We start from the raw sequence: 21,990 nt of genomic DNA, 5'->3' as shown, positions 1-21,990 counted from the left end.
TGTGTGGAACTCTTAAAAGTACTTACTCATCTTCCCTCTGCCTGAGCACCCTCTCCTACAGGAAGTCTGTGGTTAGGTGGTGGCTGTGGCTCCCATGGTGGTTCAAGAATACAGACCATATCCCTCAGCTTTATTTATATAAGAAGGACATGTTTCTCTTACTGTATGCATGGTCACAGCTGTCTGTGACCTGTCTGTGCAAGTGCACACCCTCCTTTCTGCCAAGCCCCACCAACCTGGATGGCAAAAATCTAGACTTTTCTAGCCCTCCCCACCTAAAGGAAGAGGGCGGGGTCTGCCTCACACTGCAGTGTCATTATCTGATTCTTCCAGCCACCAAGTGAGAAGAAAGAGGCACAACTTGAGGTGGGGCTGGTGGGGAGAAGCTGTGTTGGGAAATTGGGAGTAAGGGGGCCAACGGTGGGGAGAATGGTAGGAGGAGTGCCTACCAGAATAACAGAGCAGGATGGAAGAAGTAAATAAAAAGTCCAGAAGAGGTTCAATTGCTCCAGCTGTCAAGGGGGAGGAGAAAACCCTGTGGGATGGGGAGAAGGGAGGGAGCTCTTAGGAAGTTATTTAAGAGCCAACTTTCTTGTCGTTTTTTCCTGTGTCCTTTTGAGGAAGTACCCTGGAGACACACAGAGCCAGCCTGTGTTAGGACACCTCAGGAGGGGACTGCAGGTAAGCAAATGTTCCTTCTGCCAGCATAGCCACAGCCCTGTGCTCAGGGGCTGCCTGGGGCCCTCTGTGTCCACCCTCCTGAAACTGGATCTCTCAGGTGTCTACTGGAAATGCCAGGGGCTTGGGGTCCAAGGCAGCCCCACATGTTCAGTTCCCCATTCTTGCCCCTAATTCCACACTTACCCAGCCCCTCTTCTGGGTGGTACTTCTCTCAGGCATTCCATGAAGCTTTCTTGAAGGCACTGCTTGCTAAGAAGGCCACCTAATGGGAATAGGAGAATTGGGCATCTTTCTCAGGGAGATAGACTACAGAGAAAGGACACAAAAGGTTGGAAAAAGGGTGAAGTAGGGCCAGATAAGAACACTTGTTTGACTGCATCACCATGAAGGAGCTGAACTTGAGTACCTTCCCCTCCCTCAGACCTGGGAGAATAGGAAGCTTCTGTCCACCTCCACAGGCTTCCCAGTTCTCTGCTTTGTGGGTTCTCTCTCCCTACAGGCTACTACATAGTTGCAAAGTTCTGTGCTCTTCTCTCCCAAACTCTTCTCTCCCCACCATGATCCCACAGGCTACCCTTGCTGTTCTCAATCAGAAGTCTGCCATTTTCTGCCTTCTCTCCATCCTTTGTCCTTTGCTCTCTCCTTCCTCCATGCCTCCCTATTTCACTAGAGACTGTTGGCAAATGTGTCTGTAGATATTTATGGATACCTGTTTAGACTGTTTACTTCTAAACAGTGCTGTCTCCTTCCAAGACCAAACACCTAAAGAAGTGGTTCTCTTGTCTCCAGCGGTGTTGCCTTAACTCAACATGTTTCTGGAATGGTCTCCCCCAGTTGCCCCTGTAATAGTAGTTCCTCATCTTTTGAGGGTGTGCCTGTTTTTGAAAACAACCAAATCACCCAGAGTCATGATTGAGTAATCCAGGTGATTAAGGGCACACTTCATTGGGGCCAGAAACAATTTCTCCCTTCATTTGGTCAGTTGGTCAACAAGTAATTACTGGGCCCTGACAGTAAGGTATGTGGCATTCACACTGGCTCGTTGCCTGCACCGGTTCCAAAGGAAGGGTTAGCAGGCTTGGAGTGAAGTCATTGTCAGCCCCACTGACCAAGTAATTTAGAGAATGGGCTATTTACAGCCCTATTTAATTTTCCATGTGTCTCCCTCTCACCAACCCAAACTCTTCATCACCCTTACCCTGTTTCTTGTGTCCTGACTCCTAAGCAGTTTCTTGTGTCCTGGCTCCACTTTCTCAGCCTACTGAGTTTACTTCTGAATTTCGTTGGACTGAAACCCAACCCCTGCTAGTCCAGAAGCTCTCCAAGGCAAAAATTCTTCTATCTTATTTTTGATATATCCCAGGTGCCCAGACCACAGCCTGGTCCATAGTGGGCCCTCAATTAATATGGGCTGAATGAATTTGCAAACACAAATGCTTGGGAAGATGGCACTTATCTGGACATGGTTTCCTGAGTTTATCCTTCAAAGGGACTTAATCCTCATAAGTCCATGTGAAATGAGCATGTGTACATGCATGAAACATTTCTTACAAAAATATTGCCTTAAGGATAATGAGAAAAAAACCTTGATCTCCAAAATCTTTGACATTTTTCATTTCTTCTGATCATCCCCCTTTCTTCTGCTTTCCATGTGTTTTTAAAAAATTTTTATGAAGTATTTATTAAGCACCTATTGTTTATATTTATTAAAATTAATACCTATTGGCAGGAGGCATGTTATGCTATTTTTTCTTTTTTCCACATTTTTATTGTTCTTCAAGTATAGTTGTCTCCATTTTTCCCTGACCACTCCCTTTTTGCTTACCATATGTTTGACAAATTTCCCCAAGATCCTTGAAGAACTCTATTCCAACATGAGACTAGTCCTCACCACCACTTTTCACTTTTTATTCATGTGAACCTCAAAATGTGTTGTTCAGGTGCTATAACACACAGTTACGTCTGCTTCTGTAATTTTGAACCCTTGTGTCAAATGTAACTCTCTTTATATTCCTTTTCAGTGTCTACTTTTTAGGCTCCAAGGATCTTGTAAAGCTGACCATGTCAGAGACCCCCAGGACCACCTTTGGAGGCAGGAGAGCTGTCCCACCCAACAACTCCAATGCGGAAGAGAATGAGCCCCCCACTATGGAGCTGCAGGGCCTGGTGCCCCGAGGAGTCAACCTGCAAGGTACAGACAGGCACCTCCAGCCCAGACACAGCTGGCCTGACCCCTCCTCCCCACGATGCTGCTGAGTCAACACCTTCTGTTTCCATTGAGCTCTCCCAGAAGGGGACCCCCTGCCAGTATTTAGTTTTAAAGAAAGGCCTCCAAAACTCTTTTGAGTGGTAAAAGTACCAAAGACCTGATTGTTGTTCCAGTTCTGCCACTTAATAGCTTAGTAATCTCAGAAAAGTCACCTCTACAAAACAAGGGCACTGGCTTATTGAAGCCTTTTCCAGCCCTACTATTATGTTTTTAAGAACGTTCTCTAGCTGGAAGTTTCCACTTCCCAAATATTGTGGCTGTTTTGGTTGCCTGGCTTGCACCATCTTTGTTCTCCCTCCTCCCCCTTCTATGGTCTATCCATTGCTATGAATTTCAGAGCTGACAAGAGATGCCAGACTCTGACAGTAATAGAGATGGAAGCCCTCTATTTCTCTCCAGAGCAGCCTGCAGAGACAGCAAGGCAAGCTGCTTTCTCTGCTCTTGCATCTGCAGATCTCTAGGGATCTGCTCTGGAAGTAGCAGCCAGCAGCTGACCTCCACTCAGCCTTGTCAGCTGTGACCGGGCCCAGGTGCCAACTGTGCTTGGTGACACAGACACCATTCTCTTGACCAGGCAGAGACATTCAGGCTCATGTCCCTGAATAGCATCTAGCAGGGAGCACTTTTTGTCAGCAGTATACATGCAAAACAGTACACAAAACCCGCTTTGCTCCTGAGGGTGCTCTGTGAGTGGTTTTACCAGAGGGTAAGCACCCACTTGCTGGGGTAGGGCCCAAGATCACCCTCAGCTGCCTCATCAGCAATAGAGCCACTGTTGAGAGCAGAGATAAGGACAGTGCTGATCCCCACAGTGCAGCAGGTCAGAACACCACCTGGATACTGTGGGAGGTTTTGACCGTGCTACCCTCATGTCTAGATGATTTGATATCCAATTGTGAAAACTGAGAGACATTCAGTACCATCAATCAGGTACCATTCACATTTGGAGGAGAGGGCTCACAGAACAAAGGGCTTCTTCAGCTGAGTAGAGAAAGCAAGACAAACTTGTAAACATGTGGCTCAGCTCTCCCAGTGAGTACTGCACTCACTAAAACTCCACTACTAGAGCCACAGAACTGAGTTTAAACAGACTTGCTGATCAAGTCATCTAAATCCCCATGTTATAGGTTAGGAAATTGAGAACAAAGTAAGCAATTGATGTTCAACTCCTTCACTGTCTGGTGCAGGAGTCCTTTTTCTTTTTTTTAAGAATGCAGATAAATTGGAAAGTGTGCAGACTTTAAATTATCAAGTAGGTTACCTTAATGTATTCAATTTTTAAAAATTTTTATTTATTTATCTTTAGAGGGGAAGGGGAGGAAAGAAGGAGAGAAATATCAATGTATGGTTGCCTCTCATGAGTCCCCTGCTGGGAACTGGCCTACAACCCAGGAATGTGCCCTGACTGGGAATCGAACCACAATCGTGCGGCTCGCAGGCCCGCACTCAATCCACTGAGCTACACCAGCCAGGGCCCTTAATGTATTCAATTTTTTAGCAAAATTCCCCTCTGGCAGTGGAGATTCTGGGACCCAGGAAAGGGTGATGGAGGGAGTGAGCAGGAAAAACAGAGAGGCAAAGGGTCTATCACTGGGGAGGACTGTGAAGCTACATAAAGGCAGTATGATGTGTGAAATGGCCCCCTGGTCCAGGACTCAGAAGACCTGGGTTCCCGTTCCACATCTGCCATTCACTCACTCTGGGACTTAGGCAAAGTCATGTAAGCCTCAGTTTTTCCATCAGCAAATGGGAGCAATACCTGCTTCATAGTTGTCATGAAGATCAAATGACTAGTGCTTGTGAGAGTTCATAGCAAAAAACTGATAAATGCTCATTGATTTAGAATATCAATTATCACAGCTCTACATTGTCAGGAGCTCACTCTAGCTTCTAAGGGAAATAAATATGTACAGCCTGCAGCCTCTGTATATCTAAAATCTGAACAAAATGTTGTCAGTGAGAAATCAAAACCACCAGAGAACTTGAGCAGGGAGGTGAATTGAAGGAGAACCTGGTTTTATTGTGTTTTGTTTATTTTTGGAGGCAGAGGTGGGAATTATTTTGAACTAAATGATTTTGAAAAATATATTATTATTTGCTCAGTAGTCATATGTCCACACCCCAAGTGACCTTCTGGGATACTTATTACAAGCCCTGGCATAGGAGTATAAGTATTCAATGGTTGTTTGCAGAATGAATGTACAGTCAGTCACTTGAGAATTAAATGACTCATAAGTCCTAGAGTCATTAGTTCAGCTATTAATGACAGCTTCTGGATTTTATAAACATGCATTAATTTAATATTTCTCACACAAATGAGCTAAGTGCTACACGCTCTGAGGGTAGGGTAGCTGAACCCATGAAACATAGTACTAAGTCCCAGATGAATAAGACAATAAATAAATAAACAAACAAATAAATAAATAAATAACAGCATCTGATCAACCAAAATAAATAATCTGATCAAGTAGATCTGTCTCCCAGTTCTCTTTGACATTTTGAATTTCTGTTTAATTATGCTAAAAAGAGTTTTCTGGCACTAAATATGTAAATGACTTCCCCCCAAACCACCCCTACTAAAGCAGTCACGAGTTTAATTCCACCTTCTTGCAATTCATCCAGTGGCCACTAGTGGCCACTAAGAGGACTTATTTAACCCCGATTCCCTATCTGACCATGACTTTGGCTCCAGGAGTACGAAGCCCAAAACAAATTCTTTCTTCTCATTTATTTCAATGGAACTTTTTCTCAAATGTCCTTTTAGCAAGCTAGTCTTGTAAAATTGACTAACAGAGGCAGAGAAGCAAGAGGAGAAAAAGGGGGGGGATGGCACATTTTTCATTTTGTATAACCCTGTGACAGCAAATGTATATAATATATACTGAGTGAGTGGATGTAATATCGTTAATTTACAACTTTCATAGTCACTTGCTAAGAATTACTTTAGCCTATAACTCAAAATCTATAAACTTAAGTAAGATTTCTCCCATATAGCAGCACAATATTTAAGAAAAACTGAAATATTTGAGGTGACCATGGAACCCTGGAGAGGGGACCAGCCAGTCAGCAGTGGGTTTGATGTCCTTGTGTATTTTTAAGGATCCTTAGTAGCCCCCTTTGAACTCAATTACAGTTGAGAAAAGTATGTGAAAATCTCTTCAGATTGTTTGAATTTGCAATTATTTCTAATAGGCTGTTCTGCACACACCGTTGGTATTCTGAAAATTTCTTTACAGCCTTCTTGTCTTGAAGGTTATTTCAGCAGGATATGTAATGTTCTGGAACACAACCTTACATTCTCGGGCTTGTTTGACTCTGCATTATTAACAATAGGCAATCGTTTGCAGCGGTGAATGTAACACTTGTTTGACAGGTCTAATACACAGAATTCAAACTGGAAATCAAGTCTGGACCTATTTTTAAAAATCAAATGCAGGCAGAATCTAGTATTTATTAGGGTCTTGTGTCTTTCTGATCATTTCCTTCCTCCCACTACTCCACGTCAGAACTAAATCACCTAATTAACTGGTTAATTATTAATCTGCCCTTTGTGCAAAGTGAACCTCTATGGATTCAAGGTTATTGAAAGAATAAGAAAGGTATGATTAAGAAATGATATTGCATAGAACCTGTTTATTTTTTCATTTGGTTTGAGGAAAAACACTGTGGTTACCACCTATGTGTCTGGAACCATGCCACCCTCTCTCTAGGGACACGAAGATGAATAGGTCAGTCCCTGTCCTCAAGCAGCTCTCTACCCAGTAGACAAAACAAGTAAAGGAATGACTAGTAGTGCCAGTGGAGCAGGAAAGAGGGTGATGAACATGAATGAAAATGTCCCATGCAGACAAGAGCATGGAGTAGTATTTTTAGTGGAAGGAACATTGTATGTCAAGTAGTGAGGACAAGAGAGGGACATGAGCCCAGGATAAATGGGCAGGGATCACACCGAAGATTTACCTTTCCTTCTGCCTGTAAAGGATTCCAAACAGCAGAATGGCATAATAGAAATCATATTTTGTGAAGGGAAATCTCTCCGTGAGGAGAAAATGGAGTGAAGAAGATGCATTTGAAGGCTACTGAGATACTTAGGGATAGAAAGAGATTGACCAGAGAGGCTTTAGTCCCTGTAGAGGACATTAGCCTCATTTCTTTTATTCTGGCTTCCTCTAGGCAGCTGGGTATGTCTTATACATTTTTAAGTGCAGGACAATTTTAATAGCAGCAGTTAAAAACAATATGCTATTTAAGAAACTGTTTATAATCATTCTAGTTAATGATACTTTAAAATTATGGCTATCCAAAAGAAATATGAGAAAGTAAGCTTTATCTTGTTGTTTTCATAATAAACAGACTTACTTCCTCATGGGCAGTATCTATTTCTAGACTTTGGTAATAAATAATATATTTAAAATTGCATGGAGAATTCAATTCACTTGAAAATTCCTAGGATACAAACCTAAACATTTAACTTATTTCAAGATTCCATCTGTGACAGGTATAATCATTCTCTGAAGAATATTTGTATAACCAAAGGAGAATATAATCTACTTTTTACATATTAAGGGAAGGGTAGGAGGATGAGGAGGCAGCTGGCTCATGAGGAGAGATTTTTTTCTTTTTTAACACACCATTATCTGATATGTTCAGAATTAGGCTAAATTGTGTTAGGTAGACTTTTTTTAAGCTGTCACTTTGAAAGAGTGAGCTGCCAAGTTTCCAGATACAATATTTCTCTAAAAAACAAAACGTAACTTAGCAATGGTTGCTCTATTTTGCCAAGAACTGGACTTGGACAGGGAGAAGCGAATAATTTCCTGTTTGTGGCAAAATGGAACTTGGGTGATGAGAAAGCTCTTACAATCTAAACTATGTTTTGTTAAGCAATAAACAAAGCAAAAATCAATATTCTTGTTTAACCGATGTATAGCAGGTGCCTACTCTGTGGGAAGGGGCAACACTAGGAAAAATGAGCAAACAGAAAATCTATGATATTTGTAAATCTATGCCTGACTTGATTCATGGGTCACTCTCCATGAGTGATGAAAGAAATGTTGTTTAATCTATGAAACTGGGGACTTCCGCTCATTCGCCGATATTGGAGCAAACTCTCGTACATCTATAGACATACTCGGAGATGATGCTAGAGAGAACGCAGCGTGGGTGCCATTGCCTTCTTCTAAAGAATAAATTGTGTGTGTCATAAACATGACTGCAGTCTAGAACAGTGTGTCTTTAAACTCCTGACTTCTTGATGTAGCTTTTAACCTTTCATATTTTAGTCATTTCATTTTTAAGTGAAATATTTTATTAGCTTAAATTATTTTAATATTAAGTTCTAAGAACTTATACAGAGAAATTTTACTTACCATTGCCTTAGTTTTACCCTACATAGAGCACCACTGTGATTTCCTATGAATTTTTTCTCTTTCTTACTGAAGGCATTGACTTAGCAGCATATTACAATAGAGAATTACATAAAAAGATCACTTGGAAAAAATAACATTTTAGAAACTACATTTTTTAAATTAAATGTTGTCAAACACATAACAATACTGACTACACTATTTTAAAACAAATGCTACATATTAGTATATATTTATTTTATGTTTTATTTCACTATTAAATACTAGAAAACATGAGGTTTATTTTGGGAGCTTATGTTTTTTATTTATTTATTTTATTGAACTTTTATTGAGTTGAGGTGACATTGGTCATTAAAATTACATGGGTTTCAGGGGGCTTACCTTTTTTATACTTAAAGGAATTTATAAACATCCTTTTGCTTATCCTTTGCTATAAGCAGTATAAATGGGCTATGAGAACATGGCACTTTATTCCAATTTGAAACAAAACTGCTGGTCTGAAGATCTCATGTTATGAACCCCCATGTTACCATTAGCAATGGCATAGATACACAGTCCTGAAATTGGCATGTTCTGAGAATGAATTGTCTGATAAATCACTGAAGAAACTCCTATGGTTAATGCCATGGTAAGTGGGATAACCTATTTTAATATAAATAAAGAACTTAAAGCTCATTTTTTCAGGCATTAAATTTGTTGAAAGTAAAAAGTGGCATATTTGCTGAAGAATTTTTGCACATTGCCCTGGGCACAGTAACAAGATGATTGAGACAGGATCTGGCCCTCAAGGTGCTTACAGATCCATAGATAAAATCACTTTTATTAGGATAATACCAAATGATTAATGATAACAGGTTGTTTTTCTTTTTAAAGAAAAATATATTCTGGGAATCAAAAACAGAAAATGATTTCATCTACCCAGAGGAAATGAGGAAAAGGGAAGGAAGACTTTCAACTCAGAAAACAGCGTGTTTTCTCAGTTAGTCCCCACACAACCACCATTTTTCAGATCAGGAAACTGAGGTACAGGAAGTTTATGTAACTTGTCAAAATCACAAGAATAGTAAATGTCAGTGTTGAGATTTGAGTCCAGTCAGTCTGGCTCCAGAAGCTATACTTTTATCCACTAGGTTACCGTATATTATTATATATACTAATAACAACAATAATTATAAAATGCAAATATTGAGAATTTACTGGTTGCCAGACACTATGCTAAAGCACTTTGCATTCATGTTTTGTTTAATGCTTACATCAACACTATAAGACATTTTATTGCCTTTTTAAAAATAAAAAAACTAGTCTCAGAGATATCATATAATTTTTTTAGGTTGCAAAATTAGTAAATAGTGAAGCATCTCCCAAAACATATTCTATAAAATATTCCACAGAAATAGTTTCCAAGGTCATTTAAGTTTGGAAAACACTGTACTTGTAGGAGATTTGTAATATATATTAACATATTAAAGTCTCCCATAAATCCTGAAGGAATCTTGATTAATCTTGGTTAAAACCAGCATTTCCCAAACTGGCTTAATCACAAAACTCTTAATTATCACAATACCTGTAAATATCCCACACAACTAGCTCTGTACTGCATAGTCTCAAGATGGGCAGAGTCACCCGACATTAAACAGGTCTGCTAGAATGGGGTATAGAACTGGAAAACCAGGATTTTCTTTTGCAGAGAGAATTAGAATCAATGAGAACTATAGATGTCGAAGATACACTTGAATTTCCCTCTCCAGCTTTATTTTTTCCCTTTAGGCAGAGCTGCTTGAGAAACCAAGGTATTAAGCTAACCTACCTAATTCTCAGGAGCATACTATCATGGGGTGGATATGAGAAGATGTGAGGCAAATCCTGGCAGTTCTCCAGAACCTATGTGCCCGTTTCTCACAGGCCGACTAGACTCACCCAGTTCCCTACCTAGAACACTGCAGCAGCCTCCCAGCTGACGTTCCTGCCTCTAAGACTGTTATCATCCAATCTGTTTTCTACTCAGTCTCCAGGTGTAGTTTAAATTTGTGTGTGTGTAATCATGTCAGTCTGCAATTTCAGATTCTTACTGGATCCCCAGTGCTATTAACTTAACTCCTTAATAGAGCCTACAAGGCTGGCACAAGCAGCTCCTGCCTACTCTGCCATTGCGATCCCCCTACTGCACTCTAGACAATCAATTTTCTTTCAGTTTTTTAAGTAAACCATGCACTCTCTTATTCCAGTCTTCACTCATTCTCCCCTCTCCCTGAAACATTCTTCCCCACACTTCTCTCTACCTTTATAACTTGTTCATCTTTCTGACCATTGCTTATACCTCACATCTTCCGGAAAGCTTCCTTAACCTCCTTTAATCTGGGTTATGGGCTCTCCTATACCATCCAGAAATTTTTATCATCCAATCAATACCATATATTCCTTTATCAGAGTAGTTATGACACTATATCATAACTGTCTCTTCACTTTTTAAGCTGTACCTCTGTGCATTTACCTAGCTTGTATTAATTAGGCCCTGGCCCAATCAGCATTTATATTCATGTCTTGAATGTCATGTAAAATAGCACACTTACAAAAATTTATGGAGGACAGGAAGTCAGAAAAGATATTAAATACACTAAATATATATGCTTAGGTTCTCAATATCTTCAGAACTTGAAACAATGAACCAAATTTAACATGATAAAACTTAATGTTAGTACATGTAAGGCCTTAAAATTAAGCTAAAAGGGAGAAAAATGCATAAATAGATATGGCTAAATAGCAACATAATTCAGTAACTTGTAAGTGTGCTGGAATGAATTTTAATCCATTACTGGTTAAAATGACATTGGAATGTATTTCTAAGGCTTTTGTTTTACTGGATGCTTTGTTTAAATCAACAATAAAATAAGAGTGGTCAAAACATTAATGGTGACTTGATCTGAACTAATAGAAATATACTATTTCTTTCAACAGATGTAGTGGTCTCATTGATTTTCACTGGAAAAACCAAAACTAGAATAATGTATTCAATTCTAGAGAAAATACTACAAGAGATGAATTTACAAAATGAAATGTATATTCCAAAATAGAATAATGCATAGAAGATTGGGAAATAATTTCTTGAAGAATAGTTTAAGATACAAGGAATGTTTTACTTAGAGCATAGGTGGCAAACACAAGGCCCGTGGACCGAATCCAGCCCTCCATCTTATTTAAGGTGGACTGGCACCTTGTTTCTACTCGGCAGCAGTGTCTAGCTCCTTGCACCTAGTTAAAGAGCAGTTACATTTATATAGTCCTAAAACTACATTTGGCTCTTTGAAGGCAACCACAAGGCTGATGTGGCCCCCGATAAAAATAAGTTTGACACCTCTGACTTAGAGGAACTGTTACTTTAAAATTAAAGAGTGACAGATGAAATGAATAAAACATGTGCAGAAGTTAGAACAAGGTTCCATAGAGAGAACAATTACAGAAAAACTGGTGTCAGTTAATATTAAGAGGACTTTTCAAATAATTAGATTTGTTTAAATATGAACTATCTGCTTTGTGAGATGGTGGGTTCCCTGTTGAGATGGAGGCTAGAAACCTACTTATTAGAGCTTTCATAGATATATTTTATGTAGTATATAGCAGGCCTACCAGATGGTTTACAAAGTAACCTTGCTTTCTGAAATTCCATGAGGTTAAAACATCAGTATATTTTTCCTTCTGGGGCTGAAGAATGAAGAGCTGATTAAACTCATTTCTGAGGATATCGGATTTTAGACTTTTTAAAAAATAAATATTACACCCTGGCTGGTGTAGCTCAGTAGATTGAGCGCGGCCCTGCGAACAACACGATCGCAGTTCGATTCCCAGTCAGGGCACATGCCTGGGTTGCAGGCCAGTTCCCAGCAGGGGAATCATGAGAGGCAACCATACACTGATATTTCTCTCCTTCTCTCCTTCCCTTCCCCTCTAAAGATAAATAAATAAAATTTAAAAAAATAAATATTACTAAAAGGCCTGGTCCTAAAAAAGAAAACCAGATGAGTTGATTAATTATGTCCTTTTAAACTGGGACATTTATGATTGTCCAGATATTTCTTTCCTTTTTTAAAAATGAAAGTATAATGGGCACACAATATTATTATATTAGTTTCAGGCATACAGCATAGTGATTTGACACTTACATATCTTACAAAATGATCATCACGCTAAGTCTAGCAACTGTCTGTCAAAAGTCACTATGATATTAGTGACTATATTCCTGATGTTGTACATTACATCCTGTAACTTATTCTATAACTGGAATTTTGTAATTTTTAACATTCTTAACCTTTTCACCCAACCCCTCTCCTCCCTCTCCTCTGACAGCCACCAGTTTGTCCTCTGTGTCCATGAGTCTGTTTCTTTTTTTGATTTGTTTTTAAAATTTTACATATAAATAAAATCTTACAGTATTTGTCTTTGTCTGTATATCTTCTTTGGAGAATGTATTCTGGACCACTGCTCATTTTTTAATTACATTGTTTTTCAATGTTGCACATATCTTCCTCCATAAGTTGTGTTTATATTTTGTTAACATTTCCTTTGCTGTGCAAAAGCTTTTTAGTTTGATGGGGTTCCATTTGTTTATTTTTTGCTTCTGTTGCCCTTGTTCAAGGAGACATAGACTAAAAAATTATTGCTAAGACTGAGGTCAATAATTTGACTACCTATGCTTTCTTCTAGGAGTTATGGTTTCAGGTTTTGTATTTAAGTGTTTAATTCATTTTGTGTTTATTTTCATATATAGTGTAAGAAAGTGGTCCAGTTTCAATTTTTTTTTTGCATGTAGCTCTCTAATTTTCCCAACACAATTTTTGGAAAAGACTGTCTTTTCCTCATTGTACATTCTTGCCTCTTTTGTTACAGATTATTTGATCATATAAGCATGGGTTTATTTCTGGGCTCACTATTCTGTTTCATTGATCTATATGTTTGTTTTTGTTCCAGTATCATGCTGTTTTGGTTACTATAACTTTGTACTATAGTTTTCAATCAGGGAACATACTTTCAACCCACTCTTTTCTTGAGATTGCTTTGACTATTTGGGATCTTTTGTGGTTCCATGCAAATTTTACAATTATTTGTTCTGATCTGTGAAAAAATGGTATTTTCATGCTAATTGAATTGAATCTGTAGGCTACTTTGGGTAGTATAGACATTTTAACAATATTAGTTCTTCATATCAGTAAGCATGATATATCATTCCATTTATTTGTCTTCTTGAATTTCTTTAATCAATGTCTTATTCTTTTCAGAATGCAGTTCCTTCACCTTCTTGGCTAAACATTCTTTTTTTGATGCAGCTGTAAATGAGTTTATTCTTTAAATGTCCCTTTCTGGGTTTTTTATTAATGTATAGAATGCAACAGATTTCTGCATGTTAATTTTGTGTTTTGCAAGTTTACAGAATTTATTTATTAGTCATAAAAGCTCTTTGGAGGAATCTAGAATTTTCTATATGTAGTATCATGTCATTTTCAAATAGTGACAGTTTTACTTCTTTCTTTCCACTTGAATACCTTTATTTCTTCTTCTTATCTCATTGCTATAGTTAGGGCATTCAATACCATATTAAATAAAAGTGATGAGAGTGGGCATTCTTGTCTTATTCCTTATCCCAGAGAAAAAGTTTTCAGCATTGAGTATGTTGTTGGCTGTGGGTTTGTTATATGTGACCTTGATTGTGTTAAGGGACATATTTTTCTATCTCCACTTTTTTGAGAGTTTTTATTATAAATGAATGTTGAATTTGTCAATTTTTCTGCATATATTGAGATGATCACGTTTTTTGTTTTTTATTTTGTTAATGTGGTGTATCACATTGATTGATTGCAAACATTGAACCATCCTTGCATCTCTTGAATAAATCCCACTTGATTGTGCTGTATAATCTTTTTAATGTACTGTCAAATTTAGTTAGCCAATATTTTATTGAGAATTTTTGCACTTCTGTTCATCAGGGATATTGACCTGTAATTTTCCCTCCCTCCCTCCCTCCCTCCCTCCCTCCCTCCCTCTCTCCCTCCCTCCCTCCCTCCCTTCCTTCCTTCCTTCCTATAGTGTCTTTGTCTGGTTTTGGTATAAGGGTAATGGTGGCTTTGCAGAGTGAGTTTGGAAGCATTCTTTCTTCAATTTTTTGGAATAGTTTGAGAAGGATAGGTATTAATTCTTTACACATCTGATTTAATGACACCTGTGAAGCTATCTCTTCTGGGCTTTTATTTCTTGTGTGTTTTTTGGTTACTGATTTGGTTTCTTAGTACTTTTTGGTCTATTCAGGTTTCTGTTTCCTCCTGACTTAGTCTTGGAAGGTTGCATGTTGATAGGAATTTATCCATTTACTCTAGATTGTACAATTTGTTGGCATATAATTGATCATAGTATTCTCTTATTATTCCTTGTACTTCTCTGGTGTCAGTTGTCACTTGTTCTCTTTCATTTCTGATTTTTATTTTGGCCCTCACACTTTTCTTAATAAGCCTGGCTTAAAGTTTATCAGTTTTGCTTATTTTTCACAGAAACTATTCTTAATTTCATTGATCTCCTATTGGGTTTTTATCTTTATTTCATTTATTTCTGCTCTGACATTTGTTATTTTCTTCCTTCTATGGCTTTTTCTAGTTTTTATAGGTTTAAGGTTAGATTATATATTTGAGATTTTTCTTGTTTCCTGAGGTAGGCCTATGTCACTACAAATTTCCCTCTTAGGACTGCTTTTGCTGTGTCCCATAGATTTTGGAAAGTTATGTTTTCTTTTTCATTTGTCTCAAGGTATTTTTTATTTCCTCTTTGATTTCTTTGTTGACTGACTGGTTTTTTAGTAGCATATTCTTTAGCCTCCATATATTTGGCTTTTTTCCCAGTTTTCTTCTTGTAGTTGATTTTTAGTTTCATGCCCTTGTGGTTATAAAAATGTTTGATGTGATCTCCTTAAATTTACTGAGACTTGGTTTGTGGCCTAATATGTGATCTATACTGAAGAATGCTTCATGAGCACGTGAAAAGTGTGTGTATTCTGCTGTTTTGTGATGCAATGTCCTGTATATATCTATTACTTTAAGCTGGTCTAATGTGTTGTTTAAAGCCAATGTTTCCTCGTAGATTTTCTGTCTGGATGACCTATCTATTGATGTCCGTGGCATGTTAAAATCCCCAACTAGTACTGTATTACTGTCATTCTCTTCCTTTATGTCTGTTAATATTCACATTATGTATTTACATGCCCCTATACTGGGCGCATAGATGTTTACAAGTGTTGTATCTGCTTGTTGGATTGTTCCCTTTATCATTATGTAATGTCCTTTTTGTCTCTTGTTACAGCCATAATTTTAAAGTCTATTTTGTCTAATGTAAATATGGCTACCCAAGATTTCATTTCATTTCCATTTGCATTAAAAATCTCTTTTCTATCCCTTCATTTTCGGTCTGTGTTTTTAGATCCAAAATGAATATTTTGTGAGCAGCCACTTTATGTCTTTTGATTGGAGAATCTAGTCAATTGAAATTTAAAATAACTATTGCTAGGAATGTATTTATTGCCATCTTATTGTCTTCTGCTTGTCTTTGTAGTTCTTCTCTATTCCTTTTTATTCTTTTGTTTTTTTTTCTCTTGTAAGTTGATGACTTTCTTTATGTTATGATTTGATCCCTTTTTCTCTATTCTTCATGTGTCTATTGTAGGTTTTTGGTTTGTGGTTACCGTGAGATTCATATATAACAAGTTACACATATAGCTGTCTATATTCAGTTCATAGTTGCTTTAGTTCAAATGCATTCTAAAGCACTAACTTTTCTCACCCCACCCACATTTTATGTTTTTATATCATATTTTCCATCTTTGTGAATGTGTATTTCTTAGCTAATTATTGTAGACATAAATAATTTTACTACTTTTCTGTTGTAACCATTATACTAGCTTTATAAGTGATTTATCCACTACCTTTATACTCTATGGTTTACTGTATTAGTGAGATTTTTTCTTTCATATATTTTCTTCTAGTTTTGGTGTTTCTTTTCCATTTACAAAAGTCTCTTTAACATTTCTTCTATTGCCGGTTTAGTAGTAATGAACTCCTTTAGCTTTTGTCTGTCTGGGAAACTGTGCTTCAATTCTGAGTAATAACTTCACTGATTAGAGTATTCTTGTTTGTAGGCTTTACTTTGTAGGCTTTACACTTTAATCATTTTGAGTACAGTTTCACTTCCTTCTGGCCTGCAAAATTTCTGCTGATATATTAGCCAATAGTTTTAGGGGGGTTCCTTGGAGCTTTACTAGTTTCACTCTTGCTGTTTTTAAAATTCCCTCTTTAACTTTGACATTTTGTATTAATACGTGTCTGTGGTGAGTCTCTTTGGATTTATCTTCTTTGGGACTCTATGACTCTTGGACTAGATTGTCTGTTTTCTCCACCAACTTTGGGAAGTTTCCAGCCACTATTTGTTTTAATAGGTTTTTTGCTGTTGTTGTTATTGTTGTTTCTTTAAACCTCTTCTCCTTTGGGGATTTCTATAATATGAATATTAGTACACTTGATGTCTCATTAAACTATCCTCTTCTTTTTTAACTTCTTTTGTCCTGTTCTGATTGTGTGATTATCACTACCATATCTTCCAGATTGCTGATTTGTTCTTTTGCGTCATATAATTGCTGTTGATTCCCTCTGGAGTATTTTTTAAGTTTTAGTTATTTATTGAAGTTTTCAGTTCTAATTATATTTTCTGGCTTTCTCACTGTGTTCATTCATTCTTCTTCCAAATTTGGGGAGCATCCTTATGATTATTATTTTGAACTCTTTATCAGGTATGCTGCTTATCTCCATTTTTGTAGTTCTTTTTCTGGGGTTTTCTCTGTTCTTGTTCTTTTGGAATATATTCCTCTGTCTTCTCTTTTTGCCTAACTTCCTATGTTGTTTCTATGTATTTGGCATATCAGCTTTTCCTCCTGGTTTTGAAAGAGCTTATGTAAAAGGGGTCCTGTGGGGCCCAGTTGTTTAATCCTTTCTGTTCATCACAGCCAGGTGCTCCAAGGTTGTTCCCTGTGTGGGCTTTATGTGCCTGTTGAGATAAGGGTGCATACAGTGAAGGTATGTTTGTAAGCAGGTTGGTACCCAGGCTGGGTGGCTGTGAGACCGTGCCACAATTGTTTCAGAGGCACTGGTGGACAGGATTGGTCCCCAGCCCAATTGTTGTTGAGGCCTGTGTATGACTATTGTAGGGGCACTGGTGGGCAGGGCTGTTTCATGGCCTAGCTGCCTGTGAGGCCCAGCTGCAATTTGTGTGGGTGCACTGGTATGCAGATAGAGTCCCAACATAACTGAAGGCTCAACTTCAACTGTTGTGGACATGTTGGTGTGTGAGGGCTAGCCCTGTGGAGTAAGAGTCATTTTGTAGGGACACTTGTCCTAGAAGAAGCTGCCCACCAGATGTGGCAGGTTGGGGCTGAGGCTGTTTTGGAAGGTGCCAGTGCTGGCCAAGCTTGCCCAACAAGTGTGGCAGGAGTGATGCTAGATGGAGTGGCAGATTGGGCCAGGTGGGATCTCAGGGGAACACCAGGGTGAACAGTATTAGCAAGGTTAATGGGGAGTGTTAGAAATGATGCCTGCCAGCTCTAAGCCAGCTAAGAGTTTAAAGAATAAATGGTGTCTGCCAGTGCTTTTGTCCCTAGAGAGAGCTTAAACAGATTCCTGCCCCTCCAGCACTTGCTCTAAAATTAGTCAATGTATTTCCTTTATGCACAAACCAGGAGTTTTTCAAACTGCTGCCTCAGTCCTAGAACTCCTAAGAGGCTAAGTTTGTGTACAAGTGTTTTAAGAACAGTCTTGGTTTCTTAGAGCCCTTCAGCTCTCCTGTACATAAGCCCCACTGATTCTCATAGCCAGCTGTTATGGGGGTCTTACCTTCCTGGTTTAGGTTCACCTCGCTGGGGGAACTCAACGTGAAGCTCAGATCCATCACTTCTCAGGAGGCATTTTCATGGTGGAGAGATACCTCCAACGTGCAGGAAGCCACACTGGGGATGTGGTTCCTGACTAGACCCTCCTACTTGTTTCAGTGTGGTTTTTCTCTAAATTCTTTGTTGTAGAAAAATCTGTTCTGCTAGTCATCAGGTCATTCTCCAAGATATTTATTCTACATGTAGTTGTAGTTTTGATGTGTCCATGGAGTATGTGAGCTCAAGATTTTCCTACCCCATGATCTTGACCCCCTACACTTCAGCCTTTCTGAAGCTGGGTTAACACTGGGAATTGTGACTTTAATAAGGCCAGAAAACTTAGGGGTAAGGCAGCTTGGGGAAGAAAGGTGTACAACATAATGGAAGGAAAGATTCCTTCAGGGACCATGTACTATGACAGGGTTCTGAGATAAGGTAAAAATAAAACTGCATCTTGAACTTCTGTTTGCTGTAATGTTGCAGTCATAATAGTCTATTGAACACCATGAAAAATACAAACTGGCTCCACCATAGTTCATATGCAGTGAGCTACAAGCAAGCCTACGACCCCACTATGTGCTAGACATAGTGCCAGGCACATTGCATCACTATGGCATTGAATCCTCACAGAAATTCTCTAGATATTAGTATCCCCATTTTAAGTTGAGAAAAGTTTGGCTTCTCAGAAGCAATGTGTCTTATCTAAGCAATGATGACACTGGAGATTCAAATCAGGATTACCTGAATTTTATTAATTCAGAGTGTTTCAGGAACTCCTAGACTTTCAAACTGGAGAGTATCTTAATGAGCCTAACTTCTTCCCAATGAGAAAAAAAATGAGACCAGAAAAAAATCAGACACTTTACACAGATTTCTGTGTAAAAGTAAAGGAAGTCATTGAAGTTTTGAAGAGTGATGCCCAGTACAAGCTCAGCAGATGTGCACTCTGTGTTGACAGCTGTGAGGGCAAACCATGTAGCAGGCAGCATCAGAGAAAGAGAAGGAAAGCCAGCACATCCCTTGCCCAGGCTTCTCTCCCCAGTGTCCCATTAAAACTACAAATGCATGGACAGAAATCTGTCCCTGGACTAAATTTTCTAAGCTACAGTGCAAATGGGTAGTTAGAGTTAGCATCACATTCAGTGCTCATTTGCAGACGGAATGGGGAAATGGCAGGAGGATGTATAACCTTTATCCAGCACTAGCATGTCTCAAATAAATATATTACTGACAGTTAAACTCTCAACACTAAAAAATCTGCAGGTTTTGGCAACAGACCAGCATTTGCCTTCCAGACTGGTTGATTAGTAGCTAGGGAAATGTGAGGCTTGTTTCTGTATGTGCAGAGTAGAAGCAATGATACTTGTCTCATAGAAATGTAAGTGTCTTTTCTCCATACCTGTTCCCTCTCATTTCTGCCATTGAGGAACAAGATCTACTTTTAAGATTACAAAAGGAAGGGTATTTGACCCTTCTTGAAGTAAGAAGACAATTTTGAGTTAGTGGTCAACTTTGTCCTTAGAACATTCTTTGATGCTTTGTCAGACTTGATTTTTTTCCCCTTTTAAGGGTAAGAAAATGGAAGTGGCTATTTCCTGCTTGTCTCTATTTAGTGACACAGTGTGGCCATAGTCACCATGAGAAGGACCTGACATAAGGAAAATGAGGGAATATGACTTCAACTTTGGTATTAGTTTCTCTGTATCTAGATCTGTACACTGGGCATTATCAACACTGCTCCATCTCTCTCAAAGTCAGTGCTGTGCAAATGAGTTCAGAGTGGGGAAAAGCTTTTATAAAACCCTCTTTGAAAGCAAAAATGTCACAAGACACTGACTCTCAAACCTCCCAGTCTGTATAGAGTTTTATCCAATAGACCTTCCTGCTTCAGGAAAAAATGATCTCGTTTTTGAATTTACATTTTCACAAAGTTACTAAGTGGTTTCCCTTGATTGCTTTCTTTGTGCATAGACTACCTTAATGTCAAGAGTGTTCACCTATTCAAGGAGAGATGGGACAGCAACAAAGTGGATCATCACACCGACAAGTATGATAACAACAAACTCATTGTACGTAGAGGGCAGTCTTTCTACATCCAGATTGACTTCGATCGTCCATACGACCCCAGAAAAGATCTCTTCAGGGTGGAATATGTCATTGGTAAGTGCCACATGTAAGCCCAAGTCACGATAGTCCATCTACATCATCATGTCATGTTAGTTATGGCACTATGGTCACAAAATAGAGAGTTGGTACAGGTTCAGTTGCATTATTTCCTAGAATCATATTTTAACAGCTGGCTGAAGCTGAAATTGCATTCAGCCCCTGACAACCCTGTGCTTGAAGATGGGTTTATATAATGCCAAATATCAATAATTTTGGCCTTCCCAGGCAAAACTCTGGTATAAATAAGAGTGAATCTGGCATAGATGCAGTTGGCACAAATATTAGTTGTTATTTTTCTCCAAATGGTTTTAGTATCCTACACTTATGACTTTTAACTCATTCTTCTGCCTTCATGATTTAATTGGTCTCAGTTAAAACATTTGCAAATCTTACTATGCAATATTCATTTAAGAATTTCCCAAAAGATTGTTTTACTTTAAGATAGTAACATGGAATGGTCCTTAAAAAATGCATGGTCAAATAAAGGTCACACAACATGTTGTACTCTATTTTCTTCTTGTAAGTTGACAATGCTCATTAACTTGAATGCTTCTGGGAAGTACCATTTAACTTTGGTATAGTATTTCTCAAACTAATTTGATTGTGGAAACCTTTATTAAGTTATAGCTACTAGTATTTGACACAGTTGGTAAATATTTTCTAGAAATTTAATGGAGTAGCAAATAAGCACATGCACCAAAAAGCAAGGGTGGCTCAACATCAGGACATCCGTCTACATAACCCTATACATAAATAAGTTAAAAGAAAAATCAGGCAATCAACTCAAGTCACTAAAAAAATGGCTAAATTCAACAAGTGTTTTCTAAATTTTTAAAAAATAAGACAAAGTAGAAGAACTCTCCTCAATTATACTAAAAATTATTTACCCCAAACCAACAACATTTTGGTATCCTTACTGGCAAAAATTTAATAATTTTAATAATAATAATAGAGATGTCTACTATCACCATTCCTTATTTTTTTAAAGTATTACTTTAAAGGTTTAAGCAAATAAATAATATAAAAGAAATATATACTATAAATAAAATATATACTATAAAACTAAAAAATGAGATAAAAATGATACTTTATTAATGTAATCATTGTATATGCAGAAAACCCAACAGATTAAAGGAAAAAATGCACAATATTAATAAAACTTTGTAAGATGGCTAATTAGAAGTCAATAGCTTTTCACTCCTCTACCACTAAGGACCAAGAAGTTAAAAAAAAAATTCTACATATAAAAATAAGAAAAACTATGAAATGTAGAAAAAAGTTTTATCAAACATGACAAAACCTATAAAAAGCAGATATAAAATCTTAACAAAAGTCATGTAAAAGACATGAGAAACCAATAAAAAACAAATGTGTTCTTGGTTCTGAAGTCCCAATGTATTTTTAAAAATGGTCTCCTAAGACTAAAGTGTATATTCAGTTGATTTGCCATTAGAATCCTAATAGAGGTTTTATTTTTTTTGACTGGATAAAATAAGTTGCTTTGAAAGAATAATTACCTGATAATAACCAAGAAAATTACACAAAGAAATCATAGAGCACTT

At 37.9% G+C, this 21,990-nt stretch overlaps 1 protein-coding gene across 1 annotated transcript in view; it reads left to right on the top strand.

Moving 5' to 3' along the window:
* The first annotated feature begins 578 nt into the window (after nt 1-578).
* Nucleotides 579-21,990, top strand: part of F13A1 (coagulation factor XIII A chain) — a 190,223-nt gene continuing 168,811 nt past the window's right edge. Inside the window, exons 1-3 of the mRNA XM_037045364.1 lie at nt 579-681; nt 2,703-2,872; nt 20,234-20,422. Coding sequence (XP_036901259.1) covers nt 2,743-2,872; nt 20,234-20,422 — 319 coding nt within the window. The 5' untranslated portion in view covers nt 579-681; nt 2,703-2,742. The remainder of the gene's footprint in view (nt 682-2,702; nt 2,873-20,233; nt 20,423-21,990) is intronic.

This window comes from Sturnira hondurensis, unplaced genomic scaffold (assembly GCF_014824575.4).
Source record: "Sturnira hondurensis isolate 20B ecotype Veracruz unplaced genomic scaffold, ASM1482457v3 Scaffold0004271, whole genome shotgun sequence".
NCBI classification, from domain to species: Eukaryota; Metazoa; Chordata; class Mammalia; order Chiroptera; family Phyllostomidae; genus Sturnira; species Sturnira hondurensis.
The sequence above is the reverse complement of the archived record's forward strand: the minus strand, read 5'-3'. Positions and strand labels throughout refer to the sequence as shown.